This window comes from Staurois parvus, unplaced genomic scaffold (genome assembly GCF_062004578.1).
Source record: "Staurois parvus isolate SC_StPar_1 unplaced genomic scaffold, SC_StPar_1.0 ptg000019l, whole genome shotgun sequence".
Taxonomy (NCBI): Eukaryota; Metazoa; Chordata; class Amphibia; order Anura; family Ranidae; genus Staurois; species Staurois parvus.
The window spans coordinates 17,548,916-17,566,609 of NW_028317815.1; the positions used below are offsets into that span (position 1 = coordinate 17,548,916).

At 44.9% G+C, this 17,694-nt stretch overlaps 1 protein-coding gene across 1 annotated transcript; it reads left to right on the plus strand.

The window, feature by feature from the left end:
• The first annotated feature begins 14,373 nt into the window (after positions 1 to 14,373).
• Positions 14,374 to 16,641, plus strand: CCDC71L (coiled-coil domain containing 71 like). The gene has a single exon (XM_089685288.1). The coding sequence runs from the start codon at positions 14,626 to 14,628 to the stop codon at positions 15,223 to 15,225; it is 600 nt and encodes a 199-aa protein (XP_089541414.1). The 5' UTR covers positions 14,374 to 14,625; the 3' UTR covers positions 15,226 to 16,641.
• The last annotated feature ends 1,053 nt before the right edge of the window (positions 16,642 to 17,694 follow it).

Below are 17,694 nucleotides of genomic sequence, written 5' to 3' on the forward strand. Positions count from 1 at the left end.
TTTTATTAACATTATTTATCTTTTTTTACCATTTTCTAAAAAAATACTTTCACCAAAGTAGTGCTCCTGTTGACGTCACAATGTCAAAATGTGTTGGGCGGGGCTAGCTTACATCACTTCCGCTTCTGGTTTTCGGCTGTGGAATGCATGTCGTTTATTTGGCACTTTCTTATTTGCTATATTCTAAGTGTGTTTTTGGCACTTTTCTTTTTTAAATAAAAAGGCTTTACACTATAGAAACTTCCCTTTCTCGCTGGCATATTCCCTACGGTCCGGTACCAACACAAAGTCCTGGCATACAGCTTCATGGTCTGGCACATGGAAGATCAACGATTCCTATATTGGAGTGGAGAGTTATCTAAAGTGTGTTGGACCCACTGGAAACAGGGGTCTAACTTTATGGTGAGTGCGGTGGAAAAGGGGGAGCACGGGTGGAAGCACCAGTCCTATTTATCACTCACAGCGCACTGAAGCATAAGAAATGTGTTTTATGGACTATATTTGCACATGGTTTTGAAATTGACCTACGCACAGACTATTTCATTGCTTAATAATATTTTCATTGTATATTGCACATTGTGTATTAATATTTGTATTTGCATCCTGTATTTTCCTAAATGGGGGAGGTGTATTATAGCACTATACACTATTTTAATATAATTTTGTTTCACCATATTATATTTTGCAATTTGCAAGACATTCTATATTCTGGGGAGGTGAATTGTAGCACCTCATTCAAATATAGTTACCACTTCACATCTTTTTGAGGAGTTTAATTTAATTTATTTATTTAATTTTATTTATTTCCATCCACTCACTCTGTGGAATCAGCTGAGGAGATCCTTGTTTTCCGATAATTTTCCTCCATACCCACCTGACCCACACTTCACAAGAGAGGGCACTCTGTAGGATAGGACTCCCAGGGATCATCTCATTAATATCCTCAGTTTTAAGAAGGAGGAAGGTGTCCTGTAGTGTGGGAAGGTTTTTTGGTGTTTCGGGGATCTTAACCCAGAATACACTGGTTACCTGGTTACAATACCTTTTTAGGATCAGCTCTACACCCCAATGTTTATTTGTTACAGAAGATGATTCGAAATTCTTCAACGAGGAAACCTTCTCTTGTGATAACTGTCTTAAAGGGAATGTCCCCTCACTTTGGAGAGCTCTCCTCTTACTTCCTGCTGTGTCTCTGGGATAGAAAGTGAATGGAAATCTCCCCAACAATATACAGACAGAAAAAAAGCCTGATAGGGTTCTTTGGTCACTTAGCCACACCGCACAGTACAATTTTTTTTATTCCACTTTGCATGTAGGTACACATTTAGGTGTGGGCAGCAGCTCTTGATTTTTTGTTTGATTTTTTGGTAGCACGTGAGTCTTTTCCTTTCCATTCTGATAGGGTTCTAAACCATTCAGAAAAAAGTTTTGACATAATGGTAGATGGCAGCAGAATTTTATCAAGAATGTTTTGGTACATTTTTCCATTCATCTTTCAATTACATGATATTTGCCAGTACAGTATGCTGAAAAACAGCCCCACATCATGATGTTCCCACCTCCAAATGGTGTTTTTGGGGTGATGTGCAGTGCCATTTGACCTCCAAACATGGTGTGTATTATGGCATCCAAAGTGTTCAATTTTGGTCTCATCTGACCAGACTATATTCTCCCAGTATTTCACAGGCTTGTCTAAATGTTGTGCAGCAAACTTTAAACGAGCTTCAACATGCTTTTTCTTCAGAAATGGAGTCTTGCGTGGTGAGTGTGCATACAGGCCATGACGGTTGAGTGCATTACTTATTGTTTCCTTTTAAACAATTGTACCTGCTAATTCTAGGTCTTTCTGAAGCTTTCCACAAGTGGTCCTTGGCTCATTGACAATTCTTTTGATAATTCTTTTCACTCCTCTGTCAGAAATCTTGCGAGGAGCACCTGGTCGTGGCTGGATTATAGTGAAATAATGTTCTTTCCACTTCTGGATTATGGCCCCAATAGTACTCACTGGAACAATCAGAAGTTTAGAAATCCTTCGGCAAACAATGCAGTCAATATGTTTTGCAACAATAAGGTTGCAAAGGTCTTGGAGAGACCTCTGTGCTTTTAACCATCATGAGATGTTTCTTGTGTGACACCTTGGTAATGAGACCTTTTTATAGGGAATCAGTTGAGACTGAACCAGTTGATATTAATTTGCACTGACAAAGGGCAGGATTGCTTTCTAATTAGTGATAGATTTCAGTTAATGTCTTGGCTTTGCCTTTTTGCACCCCCCTTTCCTCATGTGTTCAATACTTTTTCCCCGTGTTATTCCATTTTATTACACATAACGTGATGTCTGAAAGTATTTGTTTTAGTTTCTTTGTATGTACGGTTTGCATGGGTTCTTACCATGTCATGTCAATAGCATCTTTAGAAATACACTTCTCAAAAAAATTAAAGGAACACTTTGAAAACACATCAGATCTCAATGGGGAAAAATATCATGCTGGATATCTATACTGATATGGACTGGGTAATGTGTTAGGAACGCAAGGATGTCCCATCGTTTGATGGAAATGAAAATGATAAACCTACAGAGGAGACTGAATTTAATAACACCCCGAAAATCAAAGTGAAAAAATTATGCAGCAGGCTAGTCCATTTTGCTGAAATTCCCTTGCAGCAACTCAGAATGGTACTCAGTAGTTTTTATGGCCCCCACGTGCTTGTATGCATGCCTGACAATGTTGGGGCATGCTCCTAATGAGACGACGGATGGTGTCCTGGGGCATTTCCTCCCAGATCTGGACCAGGGCATCACTGAGCTTATGGACAGTCTGAGGTGCAACCTGGTGGTGTCAGATAGACCAAAACATGATATCCCAGAGGTTTTCTATTGGATTTAGGTCAGGCAAGTGTGGGGGCCATTCAATGGTATCAATTCCCTTATTCTCCAGGAACTGCCTTCATACTCTCGCAACATGAGGCCGGGCATTGTCATGCACTAGCAGGAACCCAGGACCCACTGCACCAGCGTAGGGTCTGACAAAGGGTCCAAGGATTTCACCCCGATACCTAATGGCAGTCAGGGTGCCATTGTCTAGCCTGTAGAGGTCTGTACGTCCCTCGATGGATATGCCTCCCTAGACCATCACTGACCCACCACCAAAGCGGTTATGCTGAACAATATTATAGGCTGCATAATATTCTCCACGGCTTCTCCAGACCCTTTCACGTCTATCACATGTGCTCAGGGTGAACCTGCTCTCATATGTAAAAAGCACAGGGTGCCAGTGCCGGACCTGCCAATTCCGGTGTTCAATGGCAAATGCCAATCAAGCTCTAAGTTGCCGGGCAGTGAGCACAGGGCCCACCCTCATGAAGTCTGTTTCTGATTGTTTGGTCAGAGACATTCACACCAGTGGCCTGCTGGAGGTCATTTTGTATTGCTCTGGCAGTGCTCATCTTGTTCCTCCTTGCACAAAGGAGCACATACCGGTCCTGCTAATGGCAAATGCCAATCAAGCTCTATGGTGCCAGGCAGTGAGCACAGGGCCCACTAGAGGATGTCAGGCCCTCAGGCCACCCTCATGAAGTCTGTTTCTGATTGTTTGGTCAGAGACATTCACACCAGTGGCCTGCTGGAAGTCAATTTGTAGGGCTCTGGCAGTGCTCATCCTGTTCCTCCTTGTACAAAAGAGCAGATACCAGACCTGCTGATGGGTTAAGGACCTTCTACGGCCCTGTCTATCTCTCCTAGAGTAACTGCATTTCTCCTGGAATCTCCTCCATGCTCTTGAGACTGTGCTGGGAGACACAGCAAACCTCCTGGCAATGGCACATATTGATATGCCACTCTGGAGGAGTTAGACTGCCTGTGCAACTTCTGTAGGGTCCAGGTATCGTCTCATGCTGCCAATAGTGACACTGACCCTAGCCAAATGCAAAACTAATGAAAAACAGTCAGAAAAGATGAGTAGAGAAACATATGTCAGTGGTCTCCACCTGTAAAACCATTCCTGTTTTAGGGGTTGTCTCATTGTTGCCCATCTAGTGCACCTGTTGTTAACTTCATTAACACCAAAGCAGCTGAAATTGATTAACAACCCCCTCTGCTAATTCACTGGCCAGATCAATATCCCAGGAGATTAATTGACTTGATGCTATACTCTGATTAACCACTTGCCTACCAGGAAATTATACCCCCTTCCTGCCCAGGCCAATTTTCAGCTTTTAGCGCTGTCACACTTTGAATGACAATTCATGGTCATGCAAAACTGTACCCATATGAAATGTTTATCATTTTTTTCACACAAATAGAGCTTTCTTTGGTAGTATTTACTCGCTGCTGGGTGTTTTTTTTTTTTTTGCTCTATAAACAAAAAAATAGCAAAAAAAAGTTTTTCTTTGTTTCTATTATAACATTTTGCAAACAGATCATTTTTCTCCTTCACTGATGTGCATTGATGAGGCTGCACTGATAGGTAGCACTGATGGGCACTGATAGGCAGCACTGATGGGCACTGATGAGGTGGCATGGATAGACAGCACTGATGGGCACTGATAGGTGGCACTAATGAGGCAGCACTGATGATGCTGCACTGATATGCAACAGTGATGGGCACTGATAGGCGGCACTGATGGGCAATACTGATGGATGGCACTGACTGGCAGCACTTTTGGGCACTGATGGGTGGCACTGGTGGGGGGCACTGGTGGTTGGCACTGCTGGGCACATGTGGGTGGCACTGCTGGGCACAGGTGGGTGGCACTGCTGGACACTTGTGGGCGGCACTGCTGGGCACAGGTGGGCAGCACTGGTGGGTGGCACTGCTGGACACTGATCATCAGTGCACTGATGATCGGTGCCGATCCGTCCTCTGACAATTGCCGGTTATCGGCAGTACTTTCCTCACGTTGTGACTGCGTGAGGAAAGTGCAGCCGATAACCAGCAACTGCATTTACCAGTGATCTGCTGTGTCATAGGACACAGCGATCGCGGAGATCGCCGGGTGCACGTGCGGATGCGCATTCTGGGAGGATGTCCTATGACGTCCTCCCAGATCTGGACAACCGCGCTGTAGCCATCATTCGGCTGTAGCGCAGTTGGCAAGTGCTTAAAAAGTGTTCTTTTAATTTTTTTGAGCAGTGTATATTTACTGAGAAAAATGGTGCCGTGTTCAATACTTATTTTACCTGCTGTATATATACATAGTATATATTTATAGACACGTGTATTTAAATACACATTTCAAATACATTGTTTTCCAACTCAAGGAAGCAGCCAGAATTGTCTTCAAGCCACACTGTGCAGGATAGCCACTGGGTCTTCCTACCATAGCTGACCTTACTGAGCACCACTTAGCAGGGGCTGACAGAACTCAAGTTAAAAACTCTCTCTGTTCTACCTGTTCCAGGATGTCTACGACACTAATCTTTGCAGGGGATGCTAACACTGGCTGTCTCAGACAGAAAACCAATTACTTGAAACTTTCTACTCTAAATAAATTGCCCACACTAGAAACGTACAGCAAATGCACAAAGGAGACACTCTAATATATATGCTAAACCCCCAGCTGCTGCATTGAAATGTGCCCAGCCCTATTGATATAAATGTGAATTATTAAATAATAGATGTAGCACGTTGCTGTATAAGTAAATCAACACACCCCACCACCACTAGTGATATAAAGACACTAAATATTATTAACTAACAATAACAAACAATTATAATTTACAACCTGTCATCACAAAATTTATTTTGTAAAAAATCTAGAAATAAATCCCAAAGTCCTTTTATATCACAAGATAAAGTCTCTCAAGGTTCAAGATGATAGAGTCAACCAAAATAATTTGTCCAGATCAAAATAGTCCTTATATTAAATTAACCTTCAATAATAATGAGCATAAAGAGGAATTCCAGGTATGGCAATGTTTACATAGTTACATTAATCCAATTTAGACTAATCTAAGTATGCAAATACCATACCTTGCTAATCCCACTGGAAGCCTGAAATCCCTGTAGTAAGCACTGCTACTACAGTGACCTTCACTAGCTTTCAGGTCTTGTGCTGAGAAGCTGTCCTGCTTCATTGTGAACACAGAGGTCGTTCGCCCACACAGATGCCATTCAGAAAACAGTTTGCGTGAATGCACAACATTCTGTGATTGGATGGGGTGGAGAGGTGAGGCAGTGATGTCACAATCTTCACCTCATCCAATCAAAGAATGCTTTGCATTAATTTAGAAAATGTAAAACGATCCCTGAATGGCAACTGAGCAGCTGGACAGTTGTTTGGCACAGGACCCAGAAGCTAGTGGAGATCACTGTAGCAGTGGTGTCTCTTACAGTGATTTCCAACTTTCACAAGGGTTCCACGGGTAAGACACTTACATGTTTACATTGGTCCAAGCTGAACCAATGTAGCTATGTAAAAATATCCATACTTGGAATGCATCTTTAAGATTTGATCTTAACACAAGTTGGGATCAAACCTTTGTTGGTTCTTTCACAACCTTGCCCAAACATTTACCTGTTTAGCAGGAGCCAAGCATCATGTATAATAGAAGTATTGCTACCACTGTTATACATGACAACTTCCTTCTTTCAATCATTAGAGTGGAACTGTAATTAAAACAACAAAAAAATGCACACAGGCAGTTTTCTTGTTGTAGAACAGACATATTATATTATTATTGAGCTCCCATGCAAACTTGGGAGTGATGTCATCTCAGTCTGGCCAATCAAAATGCCTAAAGAACAGAACCCAGAAGAACCCAGAAGAAGACTATCCGAAGTTGTCAAAGGTTGGTGAAGGAGCTCAAGGCACAGTAGTGCTGGAGTGGAGGTGAGTATAGTTCTGCTTTAGAGATGCTGGCGGGTGCAGGCACATAAGAGTCCTTAACAACCAGTGATATCACTGGCCCAATTCACTTACATGGCCGGGAATCTCTGATTATGCCATGGACCTTTTCCTGATGGGCATGTGGCAAGTTATGGTAGGACAGCCACCTTTCCTGGCCTACAGTAAGAATTAACTCCCGCACTTCCAAAAAACACTGCTGCACTACCCCGCAACTGAACGGTATTGTCAATAAATAAGATATTACCATAAATACAAGTATACTGAACATTGCAAACAAGAGAACAAATTAAAATAATTGACAAAATGTCACAATATGATAAAGGTATGAAATGAAGTTCTCAATCAATTGCGTCTATAGATGACGATATATGACAAATGTAAACGCCTATCCAGGTGCATGCAAACAATTCTTGAACCTTCCAGTGCCATTATCCCTTGAGCTTCACTGTGTTTTGAGAGAACAGCACTGGAAGGTTCAAGAATTGTATGCATGCAGAATAAAAAAATACTCATGTGAACTACAGTATATGCAACTAAGCGCCAGCTGTGAAAATACCTGAATAGTGCCTGCACCTGATTGGATGCATGCACTGTTCAGGTGACAATTTTACACCCAGCTTCTTTGTTTTTTCAGTCTAAGGGTGTTAGGTGGGAAGGCACCAACAGGGCCACCTACTGAACAAGTTTTGTCCCTTTCATGATGAAATTTGCCATGTATGGCCAGCATTAACATAACAAAGCAACATGACTTCAAGAAAACAACATGGTCATTATGCTTTTAATTGACACACCCTCTCACCTGCCCTTGGAGACAAAGAGATGATCTTAATTAGAATGCAGAACTGTTGGCTTTTCAGCATACTAATGAAGTTCTTTGATCATGCTAATCCAAAGACAGGACAGGAAGTGTCCCTGCAAATAACATACTGCGGGTGCTATACATACATGCATACTATTGACTAGTTTCTTACAGAGTCACAGAGATGTTGGTATGAAGAATCCATGTTTGTGCAGTTTTATTAATCTATTGTATATTACTTTGCATGTTTTTTTTACTATTCTGACCCTATTTTTCATTATTGATTCTACTTTGCACCTGTTTATTAAACTGAAAGTTATAGTTACCCTCTGTCTGATCATTTGGTCAGTCATGCATCCTCTTATGATTGGCATCTATAAACAGGATCGGTCATGTCAGACAATGGTGATGGGAGTGGAACAACAGCTCTCAGTTATTCTACTCCTAAAGCCGGCCATAAATAAATCAAAATTCAGCTGGTTCAGCAGGGACCAGCCAAGATTCAATCCATGTGTTGGTAGGCTGATTGTACCCAAGTCGATCAATGGATCGACTTCGGTACAACCAGTCTGATTTTTTAACATTTGATTACTGCCAGTAATAACATCCCACCGATACAACACAATAGCGCTTAAAACTCCTCCAGTAATAACCTGCTTATTCCTGCAGCACTAATTACCCAAGTACACAAGGTCAGGTCAGGACTTGGGTGATTGGGTCAGGAGATTTTCGGGCTTATTCTGATCATATTTATTTATTTATTTCAGGTACTTATATAGCGCTGTCAATTTACGCAGTGCTTTACACACATATATATATATATGTTGAACATTCACATCAGTCCCTAACCCTCAAGGGGTGTATAATCTAAGGTCCCTAACTCACATTCATACATACACATATTAGGGCCAATTTAGACAGGATCCAATTAACCTACCAGCATGTCTTTGGAGTGTGGGAGGAAACCCGCGCAAGCACAGGGAGAACATGCAAACTCCATGCAGGAGGGTCGGGAATCGAACCCATGACCCATTTACTGCAAGGCAGATGTGCTAACCACTAAGCCACTGTGCCGCCCAATATGGGATCCCACCAGCTTATCAGGCAGAACTGGCCATTAATGCCCTAGAGGGGCAAGCAAGAAGGTTGATCTTGCACATCCCAGCAGAACACCATGATTCTCTTGACAAGATAATCATCACTTAGAAGCAATGTATAGCCAAGTGGTTGCATTAGAGGACCCAATGACCAACTTCATCAGCAAATGGCAGAGAAGGGGAGCATTGATCCCTCAATATGAACGGGAACTGCAAGACATAGCAGCAGACACATGCTGTAAACAGACAGCCCTGTGGGAGTTGGCCGTCCAGAGATTTAAGGAAAGGATGGCGCTGCTCCAAACAGAGATATCCATGTTGCAGCAACAAACAGGAGTACTTGAGGGGTATGGAGGGCATGCCCTCTTATGGGGACAGTTAACACCACCTTGGAGGCAGGCAAAGCTGGAAAAGGCACCATCCCTGTGATGGGACTGTCAAGCTTGGCCATCTGCAGGGACTCAGTCACAAAAATACAGTGGAAGCCATAAAACTAGAACACCCCATTCCTAGGAGTCAACAGTGGGGTTGCAAAGTGGAAAGAAGATGAGGAGGAAGAAGAACCAAGAACCAAAGATGTGAATGAAGAAGCTGAAGAGATAAAAATCCCTGATTTTACTGGAAGAAAGCCTAATAGTAGGCCTCAGGTAAACCTCATCTAAGTACAGGAAGAGTATAACTGAGCAGAGACACAGGGAGAGAACCCAGTATTTTCACTACCTAAAGAGGTGATGTGGCTACGGCAGTAGCCTAGTCCTAGCAAAAGAGTGAAGCTTTTACCCAAAAGTAACAAATTTCTGAGTATGTGGTCCAGTCTCGTTCTGCAGAATGGTACATTGTACTGTACAATTTTGTTCCTCCATGACTCATCAGTGACCTGCCAGTGTATATTGTGATTGGTCACAGCAGGTCACATGGTACCGGCAACAGGTCGGTACTCAGATCTGTCGTCGGCCGTGTCCGAGGTACACGGCCGGTGACAGATCGTGCGGCTGCGCAGCTCTGCGGGCATGCCGAAAGGATGCCATATGGCGTCCACCCGGAGGGACAAGGGGTTTTGCAGGCCGCCATTTGGCTATAGGCCAGGCGGGAACCTGTTAAGTAAGGTGCGTCCTGAACAATAGACCATTCCCAAAGCTGGGGGGTGTGTGTCGCCTATTTACCCAGCAGTTGACAGGGAACACAGAGAAAGTCAGGGCAGCATACTGAGAAGTGCACTGCTACTTTTCAGGAGGAATTCAAGAAAAAAAAATATATCAGTTAGGTTACTGCCTAGGCACAAATTTAATTTCTAGATTTTCCTATAACATAGTTCTTCACTTGTTGAGATCAAGTCCACTTTAATGTCTAACTTAAGGCTGCACCCTCCCACCCACCAGTACTCCTTCTTCCCCTACACTACGCCCTTCCACACACCAGTATTCAATCCTCTCTTGAAGACACCCTGCTGTTGACTTTTTTCATATTTACCTTTTTTAAGCTTTCTTCAGGCTGGTCACAGTACTACCTTCTCAAATCTCCTCTAGGCAATGGGCAGTCCTCAATGATAGAGAGCAGCACTGATGTGATGACATCAGTACAAACTCTCTGCATGATTACACTGTGAGTACAGATTACTGTGATGCCAGTGGAATGGGTCCATGATGTACTGTACCCACAGTATGACCTCAGTCTTCTGGGATGAATGATTCTGAGAAATGACTGAGGACATCAAGTGACATAAATAATTGATGAACAGTGCTGAAGGAGGTACAGCCAGAACTACTTTTTTTTCATCTCAAAACCCTACTTGGAGATTATTTTAAAAAAGGGGGGATTGGTTTTAAAGATGAACTAAGAGTTTTTTTTAATTTTGGATAAAGTATTGGAGGGTCAGTTTTTTTGTTGCCATTTGTGTCCCATTGAGGAGATTTCCCTTCACTTCCTGTCCCATAGCCACAACAGGAAGTGAGAGAGAATCCCAGCAAAGTGAGCAAAACCCTTGTCACGAGAACTAGTGTTTAAAAGATTTTCCAGTTCCAGTTCTGGACACGAACCAAAATTTGGGATTTGTTTTTACTTTTGATGATAATGGTAAACAAGACAAACAGAGATGATGAATCCCCCTAATGGGGATACAGACAGCAATTAAAACCAAACAGGTGTTCTAATCCCTCTCTTTTCTATCCTAATCTAAAAAAGAGTTTTGCGTTCAGTTATACTTTAAGCATTTATAGAGACTTGCATAGTTTATAGTGTTTAAACAGTTCATTGGCCACTGTAAAGCTTGGATACGTTGACACACAATTAAAGATATATTTGTGTAAAGATTGTTGGTGACAGGTTCTCTTTAATAAGAAATCAGGAGTTTAAAAGACCCCTGGTGTCTCACCTGCTCTAAAATGAATCCAATGGAGTGCAGATCACACTCTATTAGCTTCTTCCTCATCCATACTAGCTGGGGACAGTAACACCGAAACTGGGAAGTGACTTTTTACATGTCTTTTCCAGGTCATCAGGAGCAATGGAGTATTCGCAAACAGACGTTTACTGATCTGCTTCCCCTTTATGCAATGGCAACTGCCATCATGATCTTGGGTCCGCCGAGTCCGGGAAACATAGCAGGAAGTGCATGTGGGGGGGGGGAACCAACAGTTATCGGGGTGTGTAGAGGTGATCTGGTGGCGGTACAGACGGTGGAGAGTTGGCTTGTCAGATTTATAGCTGCCTGGTGTGTGTGAGAAACCCCCTGAAGCCACTGACAAATTAGATGTTAGTGGCAGTAAAAGGGTTAAGGTAAGTGTAGACTGAGGAACAGTACACACATTAAGGCAGAACTAAACCATCCTACCCTTTATAGCCAAGAAAGCTGCCATTTTATCCTCTGTTTAATCTGCAGTTGCTGCACATGTGATCACCTATGAAACAAGCCTTTTGAGGTCTTAACAGTTTGTTTGAGAGCCTACATAAGCACTTTAGTAACTGTAACAGTTACACTGGTGGCTTTGGTTGCAGTAAGATCATAAAAAAGGAACCAAAACGCCCACCTTTAACCACTTGCTTACCAGGCTAATTCTGACTTTTCTCTGCTACATGAAAAAAATCTTCTTTTTTTTAGCTGGAAAATTTCTTAGAACCCCAAACATTGTATATTTTTTAAGCAAAGGCCCTAGAGAATAAAATGATGGGTGCTACAATTTATTACGTCACATAGTAGTTGCACAGTAGTTTTTCAAACACAAATTTTTTGGAAAATATAAGTTTTAATGAATTTTATTGAACACAATGTTATACCCAGGTTTTTTTTGTAAAATATAAAAGATGTTGTTATGCAGAGTAATTAGATACCAAATATGTCACACTTTAAAATTGCACATGCCTGTGGAATGGCAAAAAACTACAGTGCTTTAAATTATCCACAGGCGATGCTTTAAAAGCCTTTACAAGTTACCAGTTTAGAGTTATACAGGCGATCTAGCCTTAGAATTATTGCTTTAACTCTGATGTTAGCAGTGATACCGCACATGTTCAATGCATGCATTCGCCTTTGTGTGTGAGCATGGGGGGGGGGGGGCGGTGGCGCTTTAGAAATGTTTTATTTATTTATTTTTACACTTTACCTTTATTTTTCTATCACTCTTATTGCTATCACAAGTGATGAACAACATCCCTTGTGATAGCATGGCCATGACAGTTCCTCTTTATGGAGAGATCTGGGGTTTATTAGACCCCAGATCTGTCCTCTGGTCTCCAAAGCAGCAGATCAAAGATTGGTTTGATCTGCTGCTTCAGAAATCAGAAACTGTAAACCAAAACTGGAAGTGACAAAATCCTTGTCGCTTCCAGTTTCTGACGTCACACAGTGAGAGGAACATCAGTTCCCCCCGCTGTGTCTGGGGCAGCAGATCACATCTTTACTAGGCTGCATGACTGGACAGGAGAGTCCAATAAAGGTGGCAGAGGCAGCGGTGGCAAGAGGGGGGTGGGAACCCTTGCGCTGCCTGTAAAAGTAATCCAGCGGCTGCATAGCCACTTGGATTACTTTTACGAAAAAGAGAATTGCCTGCTTGAAAAAAATTATACTGGGAACATGGTTGTAACCTCAACCATGACCCCGGTATAACTGCTTCAATACTAGGTCGTATATATACGTACGGTGGTGTTGAAGTGGTTAAAGTACTGTGAGGTACATCATTGATTTCTTATAACAGAAGGTATTTACACATCCTCATTTCCGGCACAAAACCCAAAAAACAAGGAGCTCAGTCTTTGCTTATGGATAAGTGGGAGGAGTCACGCAAATCATTCATTTTTTGCCCTTTTTAGCCATCAGTGCAGAGCTACTGGTGTGAAGCAAGGGTATCCCCGTAGTTTTACAGAGCCAGTATTACCAACTTGTATACTTCTGTTTTCGGCTTCTTAGTCCTCATCATTGCAAGATATGGCTTCAATGACTCTACAGCAGCCTTTCTCAACGTTTTCAACACAAAGGAACCCTTGAGATAACTCTGGTCTCAGGGAACCCCTGCTAAAAATGACTATATCTGCAACTCATGATACATTGGTGTGATGGTCAGTGGGAAGATTGCCCCTTACATTTGTGGTCATTGGGAAGAATTACCTCCTTACAGATAGCTAAAAAGATCAATGGTGTCAGTGGGAACCTATCTGAGAGGGGAAACTTGTTTATGCTCAAGGACCCTCTAGCAACATCTGGAGGAACCCTAGAGTTCCATTGAACCCTGGTTGAGAAAACCCGGTCTACAGTGTAGGACTTGTGAGTCCACAAGAACAATCTTTGACGTTGGGTGGGGTGGTACCAGGGGCGTACTGACCATTCGAGCACAAGGCCCGGGGTCAGTAGGGGGCCCCATGAGATGCCCCTGGTACCTTTCATAGGCTTTTTTGGGTGTGGTTTGAGTGTGGGCAAGGATACAGGGGCCCCATGATCCCCTATTGCCCGGGGCCCCATGAGTTGTCAGTCCGCCCCTGGGTGGTACAAAAGGAACCAAAAGGCTAACTTACTAAATTAAGCGCACTTATGTTGGTGTGCGAGCTTTGAAAATGGAGCCTATCGTATGGCTCTGCTGCAATAAAACAAAAAGTTATACTGGAAATGTTTTGGCTGAGAGGTAAAGTTCTCATTTCACTGCTGCTGAGAAAGTTTGTAGTCGGTCAGTTAATCCAACCAAAGTACCACAATATTAATGGGGTTCTCACTCGCTCAGTAAAGTCACAGTGACTTCACGCACGTCTAAAGGACATTCTTATACTGTTCACTTGACTAAATTAAAAATAAAATGAACTTTCTCAGTCAGAGACTCTGAGGTGAAGTTACTGCCACCACCTTGACTAATACTCAAAGCTATGGCTGCCTTGGGCTAAGACTACTGCTGAAACTAGTCTACTTGCTGTGTGTACATAAAAGTACTTCAGAACACACACTGGCTCAGTTTCCATGTAATGGGAGCAGTAAAAGTCTCATTATCACGCAAAGTGAGGAGAACCATTCTTCAGTCACTCCAGTAACATGGCCGACATTAGTGAGACTCCTCACATTCGCCATCTATTGCTCCACCCAACGCACCCCCTCCACGCCCGTGCAAGCCCGACCCATTGTTTCACAGCCGACCAATGCCTGAGCAGATGTGCGCTAGTGCGCCAATAACGGCGGCGGCTCTCCAGTAGTGGGCGGGACTGGGGTACGTCGTATTTCAAAGAATCGGCTATATAGGCAACAGTAGGGGCCGTTAGAAGAGGCCATTTTGTGTGTACCCGGTGACAGAGGCTCCTGCGTTAAATCGGACGGCCAGAAGGGGGGCGCTTTAGCGGCTTCTCAGTCTGTCTCCGCTCGCTGTTAACTCTTTAGCCGCCCGAGCAGAGACAAAGGCGGCGGGAGGGATGGAGGACGAGAAAGTTGTGTACTCCCGCTCGCAGCTGGTGTTCGCGGGGATCAAGCCGCTGGAGGACGCGCTGGAGATCTTCGTGCCGGAGTCGAAGCACTTCATGAACTCGGACACTGAGCTGTGGAACTTCCTGTGCAGCCTGAAGCGGGACTTCTCGCCGGTCATCCTCCGCAGTAAAGACGTGTACGGCTACTCGTCGTGCCGCTCGGTGGTGCCGGACCCCAGCCAGCTCTCCCGCAGGAAAGCCCAGGAACCGGCGCCCGCCCCGCAGCCTAAGAAGCCGCCGCCGGTGAAGAGGAAGCGGAGAGGGATGAGGCTGAGCTGCAGGAAGCGGCGGAGGGTGAAGCCGGCCGCCAGTGAGGAGAGCGGAGCCAGCAGCAGCTGCAGCAGCCCGACCCCGTCCGAGGCATCCAGCTCCCTGAGCAGCCCGCTGGAGGACATGTGGAAGATCAGCGCCTTCCCCACCATCCGGGTCCGGGACGTGTCCTGTGAGGCCAAAGTGGCGGCCGCCCGGCTGAGGGCTCAGAGGATCCTACAGGTCAACCTGCAGCCGGTCGTTCGGATCCGCCGCTTCCCCGTCCTCTCCTCCTCCTGAGGGCCGATCAGCTGTCTGCACTTTCCTGGGGGCGGGCAGCCTGTTTACACCAATGCTGGAGGAGACCTGCTCTACTTACCGCACTTTACTGTACACATCTACTGCTGGGAGAAGGTGGAGGAGGCGGGCACCCCCCTCCGGGACATGGGACTACTTCTTCTCTGGAGTAGCTGCAATATGGGGACTGAAGTCGTGTGAGCTCCTGGCTGCTGCATGCATGGGGGACACATTCCTGGCCAAGGGGGAGGGGGTGATGTGTGACTGAGATAGGGAAGATTCCAGGACTGCATCTCTGGGGGTCAGCTCCTTCACCCAAGGTGGGGGTTTGGGGGCTTCCAGGAAGACTACATCTATGGGTCAACTCTTCACCCAGGGTGGGGGGTTATGGGAGCTTCCAGGAGGACTATTTACTAGGGTTAGTCCTTTGCTCAGGGCGGTTGGGTATGGGAACTTCCAGGACTACATCTATGAGGAATCAGTTCTTTGCCCAGGGTGGGAGTTTGGGAGCATCCAGGATGACTACATGTATGTGGTCTTTTCCTTAACCCAGGTTGAGGGGTACAGGAGGATCCAGGAGGACCATATCACTGGGGTTGGTTCCATCTCCCTGGGTGGAGGTATAGGAGCTTCCAGGAGAACTATGGGTCAATTATTCACCCCCACAATTAGGATGGATATGGGAGTTTCTAGGAGGACTCTTCTATAGGGTCAGTTCCTTCACCCAGGGTGGGTGGTATAGAAGCTTCCAGGAGTACTACTTTAACAGGGTTGGATCCTTCACCCGGGCTAGTTGGGTAGGAGCTTCCCGGAGGACTACATCTATGAGGGATCAGTTCTTCACCCAGGGTGGAGTTTTGGGAGCGTCCAGAAGGACTACATCTATGTGGGGGGGGGGGCAGTTTTTTCACCCAGGCGGTTGGGAATGGGAGCTTCCAGGAGGACTTACATCTGTGGTCTTTTCCTGAACTCAGGTTAGGGGTATAGGAGGTTCCAGGTGGACCATATCTCTGGGGTTGGTTCCATCTCCCTGGGTGGAGGTATGGGAGTTTCTAGGAGGACTGCTTCTATAGGGTCAGTTCCTTCACCCAGGGTGGGTGGTATAGAAGCTTCCAGGAGGACTACTTGTATAGGGTTGAATCCTTCACCCAGGGCAGTTGGGTATGGGAGCTTCCCGAAGGACTACATTTATGGGGTCAGTTCCTTCACCCAGGGTGGGGGTTATAGGACCTTCCAGGAGGACTACATCTGAAATCTGCTCCTTCACCCAGGGTGGGGGTTATAGGACCATCCAGGAAGACTACATCTGTAGGGTCAAACCCTTCACACAGGGCAATTGGGTATGGGAGCTTTCAGGAGGGTATCATTTCCTTCACCCAGGGTAGGGGGTATGGCAGCATCAGGGAGGACTACATGTATATGGGAGGGGGGGGGGGTCATGTCCTTCACCCATAGCCAATGGGGGGGGGGGGGGGGAGAGTAGCTTCCTGAAAGCTCTGATGACTCAGTCACATGTATGGGATCAGATCCTTCATCCAGGGCCATATGGTAACGTTTGGCTTGGGGAAAGGGGAACATTTAGGAAAACTTGCATACAGATCTGCCTTCACCCAAGGTTAGGGGGGAGGCTATAATGTGACTGAGGCATGGCAGCTTTCAGAAGAACCAACATCTGGGATCAGCTCCTTTACCCAAGGCCAAGGGGGTAAGGGTAAGATGGCTGAAGCAAGGTTGCTTCCAGAAGGACTTCTTGAATAGAATCAGATCCTTCACCTATGACCAGGCATTTGGTGGCTTCCATGAGGACCAGATGTATGGGTTCCACTTCTTCACACAAGGCCTGGGGGGTAAAATCACTGAGGAATGGGAGCTTCAAGGAGGACTTGCATATGTAGAAATCGGTTCCTTCATCGAAAGCTAGGGGTATGACAGCTTCCATCGGGACTACATGTATTAGATCAGCTCCTTCACTCAAGGCCAGGGGGTTGACCAAGTGACTGAGGCATGGTAGCTTCCAGGAGAATGTACATGTATGTGATCAGTTCCTTTACCCAAGGCCAGGAGTGGGGGGAGATTGAAGTGTGACAAAGGAATGGGAGCTTCTGTGAGGACTTTTATGGTATCTGTTACTCCTTCCCTTTCCCCAAAGGCCAGTGGGGTGAGTGAGGCATTGCAGCTTCCTTGAGTGTTACATGCAAGGCTTGCAACGGGTTTACATGTATGCAAATAAGAGAATTCTCTAAAAACTGACGTGTGTTATCACCAGCAACTACCTCAAATAATCCGGAGCTCCACTCTAACCCCTATCCAAAGACTTCTTTGTACTGGTGATCACTTCACTTTTCTACTTTACATTTCTATTCTATGGTGCCGTTTGCCAAGTCTTTTGAAAGTGTCTTGATGGTTAAAGAACTGTGACAGGCTAGATGCCGGTTTATGCAAACTATTTTTTAATTGTGTCAAGGGAATTGC

Excerpts from the sequence above, each read along its gene's own strand:
- CCDC71L (XM_089685288.1), top strand. The coding sequence starts at position 14,626 with ATGGAGGACGAGAAAGTTGTGTACTCCCGCTCGCAGCTGGTGTTCGCG.